Below are 17,216 nucleotides of genomic sequence, written 5' to 3' on the forward strand. Positions count from 1 at the left end.
CTCCAGACACACACACACACACACACATACAAAACCAGCCTCCCCATACACACAAAATGATGAAATAAGAAATTTCATGTTGATATTTTTTTACTTTTCAAAACTTCAAATGACTGTGATGGCACTGTGTTTTTAATATAACTGAATAAAAGGGGAAAAGCATGCTAGAGTTGTAGCTCACTGGTGGAGCATTTGCCTAGCGTGCTACAAGGCCCTGGATTTGGTCCCCAGCACTGCACAAAAGGAAAAGGAAAAGGAAATCTTTCTAAGGAAGGAGATTATTACAACTTATTTGTGATTTTTAAAAACTATGAAATTTTGATAAAGTAATGGATGTACATGAGTTATATTTACAATATTGTTATAAATGTGTAAAGCTATATTAAAATTTCAAAGTGCATTAAAAGTCATTTTTACTGTTTTTGCTGTGACACAATAATTACTCTTAGAAAAAGAGGCCTTGTTTTTCTGAGATTAGGAATGTATATCAAGGGAAGTGCTGGTGTGAAGGGTATTTAAGCTTTCCATTTCTGTAACAAGATGCCTAAGACAATCAACTAAGGTACCTAAGGTTCGCTTTGGCTCCCAGTTTGGAGGTTTCAGCCCATGGTTGGGCAAATCCATTGCTTTCGACATGTGTCAAGAAAGCATCCCATGGCAGGGAGCATGTGGAAGACAAGCAACTCACCTCTTGGCAGCCAGCAGGCAAAGGCAAAGGAGGAGAAGGGGCCAAGTTCTCAGTATGCCCTATGAGGCTGCAGCCCAATGGCCTAACTCCCGCCCGCCCGCTAGCCCCGCCTCCTGAAGGTTCCACTTTCTCCCAGTAGCACCACAGGATAAGGACCAAGTCTTCAACACTTGGGCCTCTGGGGACATTCACAATCCAAACTAGCCAGGCCCATTGGTGCACACCTGGAATCCCAGCAACTTAGGAGGCTGAGGCAAGAGCATGACAAGTTTGAGGCCAACCTCTGCAATTCAGTGCGGCCTGTCTCAAAATAAAAAAGACTGGGGATGTAGCTCAGTGGTAAAATGCCCCTGGGTTCAAACCCCAGTATTGGAAAAAAAGAAAAGAAAAAGATCCAAACTATAGCAAAGGGAAATAAAAGAAAGTATATTTCTACTTAATAAGATTTTGAAATCTTGGGGTGAGTTAAGACATCTGTTTGGGAGACTGACACATAATAGTTATGTACATAAAATTAAAATTTTGCCCCTTTAGAATCTATTTGATGGACCTCATGCTTACTGGAATCCTAATGTTTACCAGTATCCATGGGAAATCAGTTCCAGGGCCCTACCCCTACCCCAGTATACCAAAAATTATGGATGCTTATCTTTATGTAAAGTGGCTAGTATTCGCATATAACTCATGCACATCTTCTTGTATGCTTTAAATCCTCTCTAGATTATTAATAATACCTAACATAAATGTTGTATAAATGGTTGAATGTTCTGTGCTGTTTAAGGAACAGTGACAGGAAAGACCAGTCTTCATGTTCAGTGCAGGTGCAGTCTTTCAAAAACACTTTTGTTCTGTCCATGGTTAATTGAAAACATAGATGAAGAACCCGAAGATAAAGAGCCGACTGTGTGTGTGTGTTTTCCCCTCCTCCCAAACAGGCTTTAAAAGCTGGGAAGAAAGTGAAACTGTCTCATAAAGAAGTTATGCAGAAAATGGGTGAGCTCTTTGCCCTAAGGTAAAATTTTCTTTTGTAAATATAACATTTCATATACTTAACAGTCTCATGAAAACATTCCTGTAGTTCTGTATTAAAGGAAAAACATTTATACCTTGATGGGAATTATAGCTGTTTTTTTTTTTTTTTCATTAATTATTAGCGTGAAGAACTCTTACCCATGAGAAGCAAGAGGCTGTATTAGGACTGTACTGGAGGAGATTCATGTAAAAGAGATTTTAATTAGTCTACATTAAACATATATCAAGGGCACAATAGATGCCCTTTGAAGGTAGGAAGATACAGTCTAGAATTCGGTTAATGGGAATTCCCAGTAAAAATATATCACTGCATCATGTTGCTCAATCACTCAATTGCTACTGAAAAGTTATGTACCACATTTTATTGGATTTCAGACACTGTAAAATGCCATAGACAAGGAAAAACCCTGCCACATAAACTTAATAATGCTTTTTTATTTTGGGATTTAGGTTTTACACATAGAGCCCTTTGAGTCTTATTTGATATGGATTCCCTCTTAAATATGTAGAAAGGAAAGCATATAGGAAATAGTTTAAGATAATGACAACTCAGTCACAACTGTCACATTTAACAGACACCATCAATAATTTTAAGATATCTCCCATACTTAGAGATGTTAAATGGAAAGGACTATCTCCTGAAATTCATGAAATACAGTGATGCACATATTAAATAAATATCTGGAAAGGTTTTCAGTTTATTTATTTTTTTGTACTGGGGATTGATGTCAACAGTACTTTACCACTGAACTACACTCCTAGCACTTTTTGAGACAGGGTCTCACTATGTTGCTTAGGGCCTAAGTTGCTGAGACTGGCCCTAAACTTGTGATCCTCCTGCCTCAGCCTCCCAAGTCACTGGGATTACTGGCATGCACTACCATGCCTGGCTTCAGTTTGTTTTATTCTTGTAATTTTCCAAGGATTTATGGAATGAAACATCCTGGATATTGTTGTTTGTCTCACAGGGCAGCACTGCCCGGTTTTATCCCTTCTGATGTGTGGAATGAGTTACCAGAGCTCCTCGTGTTTACCCACAGCTTCTCTCTGTTCTTAGACGCTCTGCCTGGAGAGAAGCCGTGCAGTGTTTCATCATCTGAGCATTTCTCAGCATTTAGGGACCCTGATTCAGGGTCATTCAGCAGGAGCGACCCCAGCAGATGCAAAGCCTTGTGTTCTCTAAGAAGTGGAAGAGAGGCACCCTTCTCTCCTGTTCTCTTAGAAATGCAGGCAGAATCTGCTAGCAAACGATAATATCAGAACTCAAAAGTAGTTGAGTGCAGTGGTGCACGCCTGTAATCCTAGCTACTCAGGAGAATGACGGGTTGGAGGCAGGCTGGACAACTCAGCGAGACCTCATGCCAAAATAAAATAAAAAGGGCTAGTGATGTAGCTCAGTGGTAGAGTGCTTATCTACAATGCATAAAGGACAAGGTTCAGTCCTTGGTCCTACAACATAAATAAATAAAACCTCAAAAGTTAGATTTGTACAGTTTCTATAAGGCTGACTTTTAGTTGTAGGTGGCCACAATACCTTTATTTTTTATTTATTTTTATATAGCACTGAGGATCGAACCCAGTGCCTCACACGTACTAGGCAAGTGCTGTACCACTGAGCTACAACCCCAGACCTATAAGGCTGACTTTTCTATCCAGAGTTCCTTATCCTTATAAAAAAATGCGTATGTTAATAAAGGAAGGTGATGAGTCTGAAAAGAAACATGGCAGGGTTTATTGGATGAAAAGTCACAAGACAACACAAACATTCTCATTTAACTTGACAGCATATATGCACAGAGAAACATCTAGAAGGCCACATCAAAGTGTTCACAGGGCCTGTCACTGGGGGGACTAAGGATTTGAGTTATGTGTTTAAGAGCACTTACCACTGTTTTCCTCAACTCCTCTCTAGGGTATTTTCTTTTCTTTTCTTTTTTTTTTTTTTAATAGTGAATAGCTATTTATATGTAACTATTACAACTTAAACCTTCATTTAAATTTTTGAAAGTAAGCGTACACCTCTATATAAAAGGTAGAAATTGAGAGGGAGAGAATGAATGTGTATGTTTGCTTGTCCAGTGTTTGCACAATCACTGAACAGATACAGAGGAAACGTAGTGGTGGCCACCATAGGAAGTGGGAGAAAAGGAAAGCTGGAGATAAGGATGGCGTGGTGGCCACAGCTGTAATCCCAGCCACTGGTCAGTCTGAGACAGGAGGATTGCAAATTCAAGACCAGCCTGGACAACTTAACCAGACCCCACCTCAAAATAAAAAGTTAGAAAAGGGAGGGGGTTGTGGTTGAGTGGTAAGATGAGGCCCAGGGTTCATTCCATAGTAAAACACACAGAGAGAATTAAGAGCAGTTATTTATCAATTTTATCTTTACATAAGTGTGTGTGTGTGTGTCTATTACTGGGAATTGAACCACTGAGCAACATCCCCAGCACCCTCCCCCAGCTTTTTTTGGCTTGCATCTGTATATTTTTTTTAAATTCTGAGCTTTGTATTACCTATCTCCCCAAAATATGAGTGTGTGTATTATAAGCTTTATGTAATGAAAAAAGAAACAACTTCAGAAATTGAAAACAAAATGTAATTTAAGACTGGATTAATTTGGTTGAGATTTTGAAATTCTTTTGTCATTTAAATTTACATTACAAGTATTTTGCAAATGTCAGTATTTTAAAATGTTCTCATATAGCACAGTATAACTATGAAATGTAATAGAAACACTGATTTTTAGTTCAAGATAAAAAGATTATAATTTTCCCTTTTTTAAGGCACCGTATAAACTTGAGTTCAGACTTCTTGATCACTCCTGATTTCTACTGGGACAGAGAAAACCTGGAAGAACTTTATGATAAAACTTGTCAGTTTCTAAGTATTACTCGAAGAGTTAAGGTATGCATTTTGCACTTTTATTAAGAGAAAAAAAGGTTGCCTATAATTTGTATGACACTTAAGTGAACATGTTAACTGCTTTCAGGGAAATAGTGTGTTCAGCTTCTGCTCAGATCTCTTCAAATGGTCCCTTGTTTATCTTCTACAGTCACATTTCAACTTTTTGTGTCAGATCTTCTGATATTTGCTTCAAAGACTAGATTTGTAGGAGTCTGAAGGCCTAACAATGCATTAGGAAGTTCTTGTCTTGCTTAAAACAGGAGTTCTTGGAGTCCTGAACTATTATGGTGACACTGAAAATAGAAATAAACTGAAGAAAAAGTCCTGTATGATAAATCAAGTGACTGGCAATGGGGGGGTGGGGCGGGGAGGACACAGGTTGACTAATATTTGCCTGCTGGTGATGGGCAGAAAGGTGGCCAAACAAAGAAAAGTCAGGGGAAAGAAATGAACTAAATTTAAGAAATGCTGAGATTAGAAAAGAACAAGCTATCAAGAGAGAACTATCTCCCGAGCACTTAGAAGAGTAGAAGCAAAATGGAGAGACGCATCCTTATCTGGATCATGGTGATGGCGGTAGTAATGGCGGTGTACTGCATGGGGAAAGAGCAAACAGGAAAGCAATAGTGGTGCTACAGGGCAGGATTCTGTGACAGCGCAGCACACGTGGACTCATGAAGCCACAGGATCGAGATACCGCATGCTACCCCTTCATCCCACACCAGTGCACCCCCACTTCACCAGCTTGAAACCCTGGCAGCAGTAATCTGCTCTCCATCTCCATCATTTTATCATTTTGCAAATGGTATGTGAGTCGAGTCACAGTGGGTAACTTTTTATTTTTTTATTTATTTATTTTACAGACTGCATTTTGATTCATTGTACACAAATGGGGTACAGCTTTTCATTTCTGTGGTTGTACACAATGTAGATATACACCATTCGTGTAATCAGCCACGTACACAGGGTAATATGTCTGTCTCCGTCCACTATCTTTCCTTCCCCTGCCCCCTCCTGCCACAGTGTGTAGCTTTTAAAATCGGCTTTTTTCACTGGCCATAATGCCCTTGAGAGCTTTCCGCATTGTTGTGTAGATCGATTCTGCTTTCCTGAGGGTTACTGAGACTTTTTTTTTAATTGTTTTATCAATGTTGTTTTGAGCATATCTCCTTGCAAAGATATTTAGTGGTCGTTGGAGTCATTATACAGACATTACAGTCTTCTGGCTTCCACATTTGACCAGATTAAATGAAGCATAGAAACTTTACTTCCCATTACATCCCTTACTTTCCCCTATTTGTAACTTTCTTAACTGTTCTTTTTCCTTTTTTTTCTTTAGATATTAAGCACTTTATCAGATAGTTACAATTTTTGCTTCAACATCAAACCTAACTTTAGAAAACTCAGAAGTTTGTTGTATTGACCCATATTCTTATTTTTCTGTTCTTTCCTGCCTTCTTATGTTCCATGATTTCTTCATTTATTGTTTTCCCCTTTTCAAGAATTTCCTTTAGCTCTTTTTTTAAGGTAAGTCTGCTGATACACATTTGCTTAGTTTTTCATCCTGTGAGAATATCTTAATTTTCCCTCCATTCCTGAAGGATCTTTTCACAAGTTACAGTATTTGGGGTTGACAGGTCTTTTCTTGCACCTGAAAAACGCTGTGCCACCTCCTCCTGACCTCCTGATTTCTGTAGGAAATCTGCTGTCATTCTGCAGCCTGCACGTTTGATCTTCTGTCATATTCCAAGCCTTTTGAGGCTCTGTCCATTTTTTCCCCGGCATGTTTTCTGTCATTCAGATTGGGCAAGTTCTCTTGTTTCATCTGCAGGTTCAACTCATTCTTTCTTCTGTCATATTGCTACTGAGAATGAATTTTTTATTTCATTGAATTTATTTCACTGCTCAGTTCTGAAATTTCCATTGTTTCTTCTTTATATCTTCTGTTTCTCTACTGAGAGTGTCTATTGTCTTTTTTCATTCCCTCCAATAATTTCAATACCTCCAGTTTCCCTCATTGCCTCAAGTGTTTATATTTTGTGGTTTTGCTTGATATACAAGGTCCTTACTACTATGTTCCTTTTTCAATCTTATTTCCCTACATTCACCCTAGTATCTCATCAAAAAGAAATGACTTGTCTGAAATCAATCAGTGCCTTGGGAGGCTGAGGTAGGAGTATCACACGTTCAAGGGCAGCCTTAACAACTTAATGAGACCCTATCTGAAAATAGTTTTAAAAAAGGGGAGCGGGGCTGGAGATGTAGTTCAGTAGTTAAGTACCCCTGGGTTCAGTCCCTAGTACCAAAAAAGAAAAGAAAGAAATGACTTAGCCAGACATAGTAACACAATCTTATCGTCCTAGCTACTTGGGAAACTAGGGCAGGAGAATGACAAATTCAAAGCCAGCCTTAGGGCTGGGGTTGTAGCTCAGTAGCAGAGCACTTGGCTAGCACTTGTGAGACACTGAGTTTGATCCTCAGCACCACATAAAAGTAAACAAATAAAATAAAGGTGTTCTATCCATGTACAACTATTAAAAAAAAAAAAAAAAAAAAAAAAGCCAGCCTTAACAACTCAATAGGACTTTGTGTCGAAATTAAAAAAAAAAACAAGAAAATGCTGGGATATAGTCCGTGGTAGAGTGCCTCTAGGTTCAATCCCCAGTACAGCAGGGGAAAAAATTTCAAAACCCTGCCATGGCTCATGGAATGCTATGGCAACATGCATCTACATTTTTTCCTCAAAGTCACACACTGTCCCTTCCTTAACCACATCAAAGGAATCTACAGTTGTCACCCATCTTGATATTCCTGTGTGTTATCTTCTAAGACAACAAAATGGACCTCATTGCCAGTGTCAGGGAAACGCTATGTTGCTTCTACTGGCATAGAAAGATTGATCACAGACCCTGTAAGAATAAAATTTCAGTGGACTGCATCAACTCAGTTTTAGATACACAGAATCAGTTTTCTGGGTATACATGAAAAGCTTTGAACTTTCATGGTTGTGGACTACACACACAGGCTGAAGATCTAGAGGATATAAAAGAGACATGCTATGTTTATGAAGATAAGGTATTGCCAGTAGGTGTATTGGTTTGCTATTGCTGTGTAACAAGCAGTTCCCCCAAATCTTAAGTGTCTTGAAACAATTCTTATTATCCTGTAGTTTTATGTCAGAATCTCTCATGAGGCTGCAAGCACTACAAGGAATGACTGAGAGTTCATTTCCTAGTTTACTCATGTGGTTGTTGCCTAGGTTCAGTTCTTCTTCAGGCTGTTGGACTGAGACCTCAGTTCCTTAGCATAAAGGCTTCTGCATGACAGCTTTCTGCATCATAGTGAATAGCAAGACAGCAAGAGACTGTAGCAAGAGGGTGCTAGCAAGGTAGCAGTCTCACAATGTCTTGTAGCCTAATCACAGGAAGAGTAGCCCAGCACTTTAGCTGTGTTCTGTTTGTTAAAAGCAAGTCAGCAGGCCTACCCCACACTCCAGGGGAGGGGATGACACAGGAGCAAACACTAGGAGGTAGAAAATCTTTGGGTGGCATCTCAGAAGTCTGCCTGCTGTAACAGTTTTGAGAAAAAGATGGGGAAATTTTTAGAAGTCTATTTTGTGAATGCTGACCCACATTATCTTCCTGCTACCAGTTACTTTAACAATTCCAACTCCAGGACCCTAAAGATGCTGGAATCATTGCTGATCTCATTATTTGAGAATCATCAGTGGGCCAATTGCCATTGACACTAGACTTGAACAAGAAAGTTGATGCCAAGGCTATAGATGAAGCTCAGTGGTGGAGCACTTGCCTGGCACATATGAGGACCTGGGTTCACTCTCCTGCACCACAAAACAAAAGCAAAAACAAAAACCAACTGTGTGATGATATACATCTGTAATCACAGCTACTGGGGAGACTGAGGCAGGAGGATCAAAAATTTGAGGTCAACTCATACAACTTAGACCTTATCTTAAAATAAAAATAAAAAGGACTGGAATATAGCTCAATGGAAGAGCATGTGCCTAACTCTGGGTTCAGTCCTATCCTGCAAAAAGCAAAAGTGAAAAGAAAGTTGATACCAAAAACATCAAGCATTGTTCTGATCTTTGACCTGGGCATCATTTTTTATGTGTATATCCTAACTATTCAAAGTGGGATTATTAAGACTGGGGACATAGCTTAGTGATAGAACACTTGCTAAGTATACACAAGGCCCCTTATTTGATCCTCAGCACTGGAAAAAAAAAAGATTCAAAATTGTTTTTGATTTTATTTATTTTGAGATGAAGTCTCACTGTGTTAGCAGGCTGGCCTTGAACTGGGCTCAAGAAACCCTGCCTCAGCCTCCTGAGTAGCTGAGACTACAGAGGTGTGCCACTGCTAAACAGTGTGATTACTGAAATCAGGTCTACAACTGAGGATCCCTGCCTAGGTGAAGAATACCTTGACACCTAGTGGTCAGCTCTACCATAATCAAGATCAAGTACAAGTATAAAAAAGACATCAGAGAGAACAAGAGGGCTGCCCAAGCCCACCCTTCTCTAATGAGCCCTTCCACTCGTAAGGACAGTTTGAGATTGAGTTCTTCCATGAAAGGATTAACAGTTATACCTCTGCTATACATCGACAGCTAGAAGAATCAAATGTTGTTCCAGTTTTGGGCACCCTAGACCTGTGGAGAAAGCCCTAAGCAGTGTCAGCTAGACAAGTCACCAATCCCTTGTGAGTGGTTCTATCTGTATCTCTAAAATTTTAAATTTCCTATAGTGAGAAGTAAAACTGTACTTATTCACAAACACCACAACCTTTTATGTTGAATATAGTAAAGAATCTATAAAGAGTTTTTATAGTAGGTATAATGGTGCACGACTCTAACCCCAGTGACAGGAACTCAGGAGGCTGAGCAGGAATATCACAAGTTCAAGGCCAGCCCCAACACCAACAGGGAAGGTTTGATCAAGGAAGACATTGAGTGTATGATCCAGAGGATGAGAAGTAAGAAGAATGTCTTTTAAGAACTCACTCAAATCCTTTATGTTCAACATGAAAGCTTCAGTAGATGAGTAATGCCAAAGAATCAATAGTGAAAACAAAAGTGCAGTGAATAATTACCTACTAACAAGGAAAGGAAAACCCTGGAGAGTGTGCCACTGCATTGCCACTCTACACCAGAGGAAGGATATGCCATTAAGGGTCCCTTTGGGCTTGCCCAGAAACAGAATTCCTGAGTGGAAAAGCTTCTTTGGATCCCACCACTGGAAAGTTGGCTCAGCCCAGAGTGCAGGGGAGCAGGCTTCGCTGAATCCCCGAATGTGTAGATTCCTGTTAAAAGCCAGTCCTGAGGCAGTTATTTTTAAAAATCTTATATGAACTGTCTGTAACTGTAGTGACTGACTTCAGGAACTTTAGAATACACAGGGAAGATGCGTACTATTGCACTGGGCACTACAAACAAGTGAAATATGTCAGTTATGCCTCTGCAAACCTGGGGGGAGAGACAATTAAGTAATATTCTGAAGAATAAAAGTGAAGATCTATTTACTCTAGCACCATTAAAAAGTCTTTCATACCTTTTCAAGTTGATGTGATTTGGTTCATTCTGTGTCCTTGGGCCAGGACAATCCTAACTGCATTTTGCCTAATGAGCCCAAACCACTCTTAGGAAGTTTCCCCATGCTTTTGTGTTTCTGACAGACCTCAGACCCTCAAGCTTAGCACTTCACAGACTCTATCACAGTGGTCTGATTGCACGTGTCTCTAGAGTTAAGCATTTCCTAAGGGAAGTTCTGTCTTTTGAGTCACAAGGGTATCAGAGCTCATAAAAGGCTCCTGTATGAATGAAAGCTTTTATGGAAAGACTTGGTCAAAACATAGACAGGATTTCTTTGCTTACATTCTTTCAAAGGTGCCCAACATAGTAGACATCTAAGAGTGATCAGATAAGTGAAAGTTAGCCTTAAGATGCCTGTTTTATAGTTCTTATCACTAACAAGTCAGTTGTTCACTTCATCACTCAGTCTCACTCTGAGGCATCTCTCTGGTGTTAAATCTTCCACTTGAGTTAGGAAGCATTCCTACAAGTTCTCAAACTACGTTTTCTCTGCATCCCCATAAGCAGTTAATACTAGTTGAATTGTGTGAAAGACTTAGAAGTGACTCGTATTTGTCAGCTTTCCATCACTTCAACAAAATACCTGAGATAATCAACTTACAAAGAACACAGGTTTGTTTTGGCTCACAGTCTGGGAGGTTTCAGTTCATTATCAGTTGGCCCCATTGTTATGGGCCTGTAGCAAAGCAACACATCATGATGAGAGTGTGTGACAGAGCAAAACTAACTTACATCACAAGCTAAGGAACAAAGAGTAAGAGTCAGAGTCCCATAGTCCCTTTCAGGAGTGTTATGGTTTAGATATGAGGTGTCCCCCACAACTTGTGTGAAACAATGCAAGAAAACTTAGAGGTGAAATGATTGGATTAGGAGAGGCTTAACCTACTCAGTGCTGATCCACCAATAGGACTACCTGGATGGTAACTGTAGGCATACGGGGGTGGGGGGGTAATATTTAGTCCTTGTAGAGTGGAGCTCTCTGCTTTTGGGTGTGTTCCAAGCTGCTTTCCTCTGGTGTGCCCTCCTGTCATGGTGTTCTGCCTCACCTCTGGCCCAGAGCAATGGAGTTGGCCATCTGTGAACTGAGACCGCTGAAACTTAGCACCAAATAAACTTTTCCTCCAGTTGTCAGGTCTTTTGGTCACAGTGGTTAAAAAAAAAAAAAAAAAAAAAAAAAAAAAGCTGAGCATACTCCCCATGACCTAAAGACCTCCTACTAAGCTCCACCTCTTGAAGATTCTGCCGTTTCCCAATAAATCCGTCCTGGGGATCAGCCTTTAACACAGTGGCCTTGGGGAACATACTCTATAATGCTCAACATACTGCTGGCACCACAGTCTAAGACAAAAGAAGAATGAGGCTGGTTCTGGCCTTCAACAAGCCATATGGTCTTTCAAGAAGACTAGTGGAAAGCCGTTCCTTATTTTTATTTTTTCCACAAGATGAGCCTTGGGGAAATCTGAAGTGATGGGGCGTAAGACAGGCTGAAAAGCAATCAGAAAATTTGAGGGCAGAGGTCAGATCATTTCATTTGGTAATTAGATCACTGGAAAAAATATTCAGAGTTCAGTTAGAGTACTGTGGGGACAGAAACCAATTTTCAGCCAGTGCCATGTGCCATCTTACCAAATTGGTGTCCCTGTCACAGATGCTTCTCATGCTGCCTGTTCCCCAAGCACTCCTTTTCATGACTTATTCCACCTTTTCTTGGTAATTTTCAGATAATTCCTCTAACCCTAATCCCTTGTTTGTCTACCCAGTATTGTTCAGTTGCCTCCTAAATCGCACGACCCCTCCACATTTACACATCTCATAGCTTCCCTTCTAATTACATGTGCCATTTCTACTGGAATGTAAGCTCCATGAGGTCAGAGACTGTGAATGTTTGCTTTCCAGTTTGGGCAAAGGCATCACATACAGTAGGTACTTGAATTTGTAGAACAGATCGGGATTGAGATTTCAAAGTGGAACTCATTGTATTCTTCAGAAAAGGTTGACCCTTTCCTGCTTTCTATTTCGGCTCCTGGCAGAACCACCTAGCCTCACCAATCTAGTCATTCAGCCAGAAATTTAAAGTCGTCTGAGAGTCTTCTTTCTGCTTTGCCCGCTTCATTTCCCTTCAGGTGTCACTCATTCATTGGTGTGTACTTATTGATAGGCCCTGGGCTAGTGAAACAGGTAGGTACCATACCAGCCCCCGCCTTTAAGTTCCCCCCAGTTCACATGCACCCGCTCTGCCGCTCAGCTTCCTGCCTCCCCTGGACTAGTCTAAGACTAGTCTAGAGTGGATCCTTTTCCAATCCCTCTGCACCCTCTGTCAAGAAGGCAGACATGTCTGTCTTACTTGCCATTCTGTCTTCTCTTTCCTGTAGTATAGTGAATCTTAAACAAGTATTTCAGGATTGAAAAAAAGGACTCTTATTTAGAAATAAGTCCAGACATTACAGTGTGGCATATTTTCTATTGCTATTGTAACAAATTACTACACCCTTAACACAAGCTTACCATCTTAAGAGTTTTATAGGTCAAAGCCTGACTTAGGGAGCTGGGGAGATAGCTCAGTCGGTAGAGAGCTTGCCTTAGTAAGCACAAGGCCCTGGGTTGGATCCCCAGCACCCAAAAAAAAAAAAGAAGCCTGACTTCGGTGTCACTGGACTAAAATCAAGGTGTTCGCAGGGCACATTTTTTTCTGGAGGCTGCCTACATTCTGTGGCTCACAGCCCCTTTCTCAGTCTAGCAAAGGCAAGTTAAGTCTTCCTCCCGTTGTGTCATTCTGAATTCTTCTATTTCCACATTTAAAGACCCTGTGAGTACATTAGGCTCACCCAGATGATCTGGCCCTACCTGTCTTAAAGCCAGCTGATTAGCAATCTTAGTTTTGTAATGTTCACAGGTTCCAGCAACAGCTATGAGTATCTGAGATGGGGGCATTATTCTACCCATACTAGTGGTACTCGTTACCTCTCACAATGTACTTACCTCATTTGCAAGCACTTCTTCCAAGTTTTGCACTGTCTAGGTATGCGTCCCTGTATGCTGTTTCCTGTTTGAAACAAATGTTCCCTTTCTGTCACCTCCCTGTTTAAAGCCTACTTCACAGTAAACACCCCAACGAAGGCTGCTGTTCTTTCCTTTGCTTGCATGTGACACACACCTCTACAGCTAAATAGGAAGCATACAGTAGCATGACATGTAGTCAAATGCTTGGGTTAACTGGGCTTTAGAACTAATATTTAATAGGAAACTTTTACAGGTGAGTTACGGTAATATGTGCAAATCCTAAGGAATAAGTTGAGTGGTGAGAAAGTGGAGGAAGAACATGTCTGTTTTTTGGTCAAAGTTGAAATTAAGTGCCGAGTCAGTAATTTGAAGACAGAAGTAAAAACTTTTAAGGATAAACATTTGTAGACCAAGATGAAGCAGTCAATAGGAAAGGGGAGGGAAGGGAAGTAGGTGGTAAAGCAAAGGCAGGCAGCACTGTTACAAATACTCAGATTAGAAATCACAGGTAACCATAAAGTCTAAGTGTGGGTGAATGTTTTCATTGCAATCCACTAGGAAGGCAGTTTAACATTGTAGAATCAATGAACAGGATGTACCAAGAGCTTTTTGTCAATCTTTGCACTGTGCTTAGTCTCCATCCTCACTGGACAAACTTGCACCTTCAGCATACCCTTGGAAGAATCAACTCCCCCCTTTTTTTTTGTACCAGGGATTGATCCCAGGGGCACTTAACCACTGAGCCACATCCCCAGCCCTATTTTGTATTTTATTTAGAGACAGGGTCTGAGTTGTTTAGGGCCTTGCTAGGTTGCAGATGTGGCTTTGAAATCATGATCTTCCTGCCTCAGCCTCCTTGGATACTGGGATCACAGGCATGTGCCACCATGCCTGGCACAAAACTATTTTGAAAAGTTCGTTCCTAGACTTTCCAGTTTTCAAAAGAAGGCACAGAGATATTAAGCAGGCATGTAACTTGCCAGTAGTCAGACAGGTTTTAAATTCAGATTTGATTTGCTGTGAAACCCCACAACCAGCTTGTAAGCCATCATACTGCAGAACCATTGCTGCTCAAAGTAAAAAGTACCAGGTAGTGGTGAGTGGGTAGGACGTGTTCAGTGTTGGGTTTTAGTAAATCATTGTTTTTGTCATCTTTAGGCCATGCTTAAAAAAAGTTTCAAGTTTGTCTTTTTTCTTGGTATTGGGACTGAACCCAGGGCAGTTTCACCACTCAATCACATTGCAGCCCTTTATTTTGAGACAGGGTCTCAATTGCTTAGGCCCTTACTAAATTGCTGGGCTGGCCTTGAACTTAAGAGCCTTCTGTATGAGCCTCCCAAGTTCCTTGGATTACAAGCATGTGCCACCAGGCCTAACTAAATTTGCCTTTTTAAAACTGCTAACAACCTAAAGATGGTGGTCATGCCTGTAATCCCAGGGAATCAGGAGTCTGAGACAGGATTGCAAATTCAAGGCCAATCTTGGCAATTTATTGAGACCCCATCTCAAAATAAAAATTTTGAAAAGGCCTGGGGAACAACTGAGACAAATGTCTCCTTTAGAACAGTCATGAGACTTTTGATCCCTGACTAGGCAGGGTCATCACCCCTTGCCAGCCTGAAGTAGCCCTAGGAGATCGATCTTTACCCCTCATCAACCCCTAAGGAATCAAATTGGGGGGAGTTAAGGATTTGGGGTAGAGATAACTCTTAAAGGAAACACCTACAAGCCATTAAGATGCAGTTTAAGATCAAGCCCTTGTAAAGTGACAGACAGTGCAAAGGAATAACTGGAGTGAGGCTCTGTAGCTTCACCGTCTCCACCTCTTGCCCAGCCCCTATCCCTGTCCCTTTATAAATATCAACACCCCACACTGTCTCTGGAGACAGTCTGCATTCTCCCTTGTGTGGATTGCTTGCTTTGACCACAGAGGCATCTCTTGAAAATGTCCCCACCCCATCCCACCACACTTCCCTTGAATGTGTACCTACTTTCCTAAATAAACCTGTCTATGCCTTTGGGAAAAAAAGGGTTGGGGTGGGGGCGCTGCTGTGGATATAGCTCAGAAAGAATGCTCCTGGGTTAAATCCCCACTATCAAACTAGAAACAAAGAACTAAGAGCAGCCACCAAAAACTAAGAGACCTCATTTTTTTAGGTCCTCTATCAAAATCCTAGAAATAGCCAGGGTCATGTCAGTGATTCCAGCAACTAGGGAGGCTGAAGCTGGAGGATGGAAAATCAAGGTCAGCCTGAGCAATTCAGTGAGACTCCCCCCCAATAAAAATAATTAGGGGATAAGGCTCACTGGTAGAGCACCCCTGGGTGGTGGATGGTGGTGGATGGGGGGGCAGGTCTTACAAATAGTTTGGCATGCAAAATAGTCCTTAAATCTGCATTAAAAAATGCCTCTAGGCCGATTCACTGGAAAGAGTGACTTCTTGCCTTTGGGGAAAAAGAGTTGAAAGGTGGTTTTTCAAGGTAATACCTGTAGAAATTTGAACCATTTGATCAAATTGGTGAGGTTTTTGTTTTGTTTTGCACTACTGGGGATAGAATCCTGAGCAGTTTTACCACAGAACTACATCCACAGCCCTTTTTGAGACAGGTTGCTCCCCAAGTTGTTGAGGCTGGTCTTAAACTTGCTGCCCTTAGGCCTAGCATTCAGTGCCTGGAATCACATGAGTGTACAACTGCACCTACCTTTATTCTCTTAAATTTAAATTATTTGAATGTGATACCAAAACTTTTCTTAACACAGGTCATGAATGAAAAACTTCAGCACTGCATGGAACTAACAGATCTAATGCGGAATCATCTGAATGAGAAGAGGGCACTGCGCTTGGAGTGGATGATCGTCATCCTCATCACCATTGAGGTGAACAGAAACTGTGGCACAATCATTTACCATCTTTTTACAAATAGAGAGCCTATGATAATAAAGACAATTTGAGACACAAAATTATAGCAGGAAAGGCGATAACTTTAATTACTATGTGGAAAAGAAGCTTAAGTTTCAAATGACTGGTATTTTGCAATTACATTAAATGTAATTTTTGAAAGGATCCCACATTTTAAAAGGTAGCATTTAGAAGTTCTAGTTGTAAATTTATGTGTAGCCCAACTTCAATCGACTACCTGTGCCTCAGATTTGCAGCTTGCCATGGGAGAAAGGCAAGTATTTACTCTTACTTGAGGAACATTTTTCATTAATCACAATGCTAGAAATCATTGTAGTTTGCAGCAATACATTTGGGTTTTGTTTTTAATTATTTATTTTTTAACTTTTTACAGACTGCATTTCGATTCATTGTACACAAACGGGGTACATCATTTTGTTTCTATGGTTGTACACAATGTAGATTCACACCATTCGTGTAATCGTGCAATTAATTCTTTTTATCATCCTAAGGTAATGTTTGAGCTGGGACGAGTATTTTTCTGATCCTGTGATAACCAAAGCCACTGCAAGAGATATTCAAGTTCTACAATCAAAAATGAATGTTCACTATTGGGTGATCTCTTACTTAATAGGTATTTAATTATTTCAAATCAAGAAATGGTTACAATGGTTGTCTTCAGCTCCTAAATATATTATTGTTTGAATAAAAATCAGGAAGAGTACAGTGTTTGAGTCTGCATCAATGACAGTCCAAAAGGAAAATATTTCTATGAGATTAAAGAACTCTGGATAACCTTAGCATCAAGGAAATCTCAGCAAATTCCCCTTGGGTTCTTGGTACTGAACCCTGACTTTTTACCACTGAGTTGCACTCCCAGCCCTTTTTGAGACAGGGTATCACCAAGTTGCTGAGGGTTGTGCCAACTGCACCAGGCATCGTCATACTTCCTAAAACAAACAGGCTTAGATTTTGAACACTATCCCTTAACCATGGCGTTGGCTAAAAGAACAGTATAGGATCTCAGGAATATTAACATACAAGATATCAAGATAGGCTTTTGATGGTAGAAGCACAACA

At 40.5% G+C, this 17,216-nt stretch overlaps 1 protein-coding gene across 4 annotated transcripts in view; it reads left to right on the plus strand.

Annotated features, from left to right (window-relative positions):
• The window catches only part of Rmnd1 (required for meiotic nuclear division 1 homolog), a 40,831-nt gene extending 23,956 nt beyond the window's left edge, over positions 1–16,875 (plus strand). For 3 of the 4 annotated variants that reach the window (XM_047557691.1, XM_047557693.1, XM_047557692.1), the window contains exons 9-12: positions 1,624–1,700; positions 4,504–4,624; positions 15,998–16,114; positions 16,649–16,875. In XM_047557691.1, the coding sequence (XP_047413647.1) occupies positions 1,624–1,700; positions 4,504–4,624; positions 15,998–16,114; positions 16,649–16,681 (348 nt within the window). In that variant the 3' untranslated portion in view covers positions 16,682–16,875. Of the gene's footprint in view, positions 1–1,623; positions 1,701–1,842; positions 1,972–4,503; positions 4,625–15,997; positions 16,115–16,648 lie in introns of those variants that run through there. The other variant, XR_007109406.1, reaches the window with a different exon arrangement.
• The last annotated feature ends 341 nt before the right edge of the window (positions 16,876–17,216 follow it).

The sequence above is a fragment of the Sciurus carolinensis genome, chromosome 7, assembly GCF_902686445.1.
Source record: "Sciurus carolinensis chromosome 7, mSciCar1.2, whole genome shotgun sequence".
Taxonomy (NCBI): domain Eukaryota; kingdom Metazoa; phylum Chordata; class Mammalia; order Rodentia; family Sciuridae; genus Sciurus; species Sciurus carolinensis.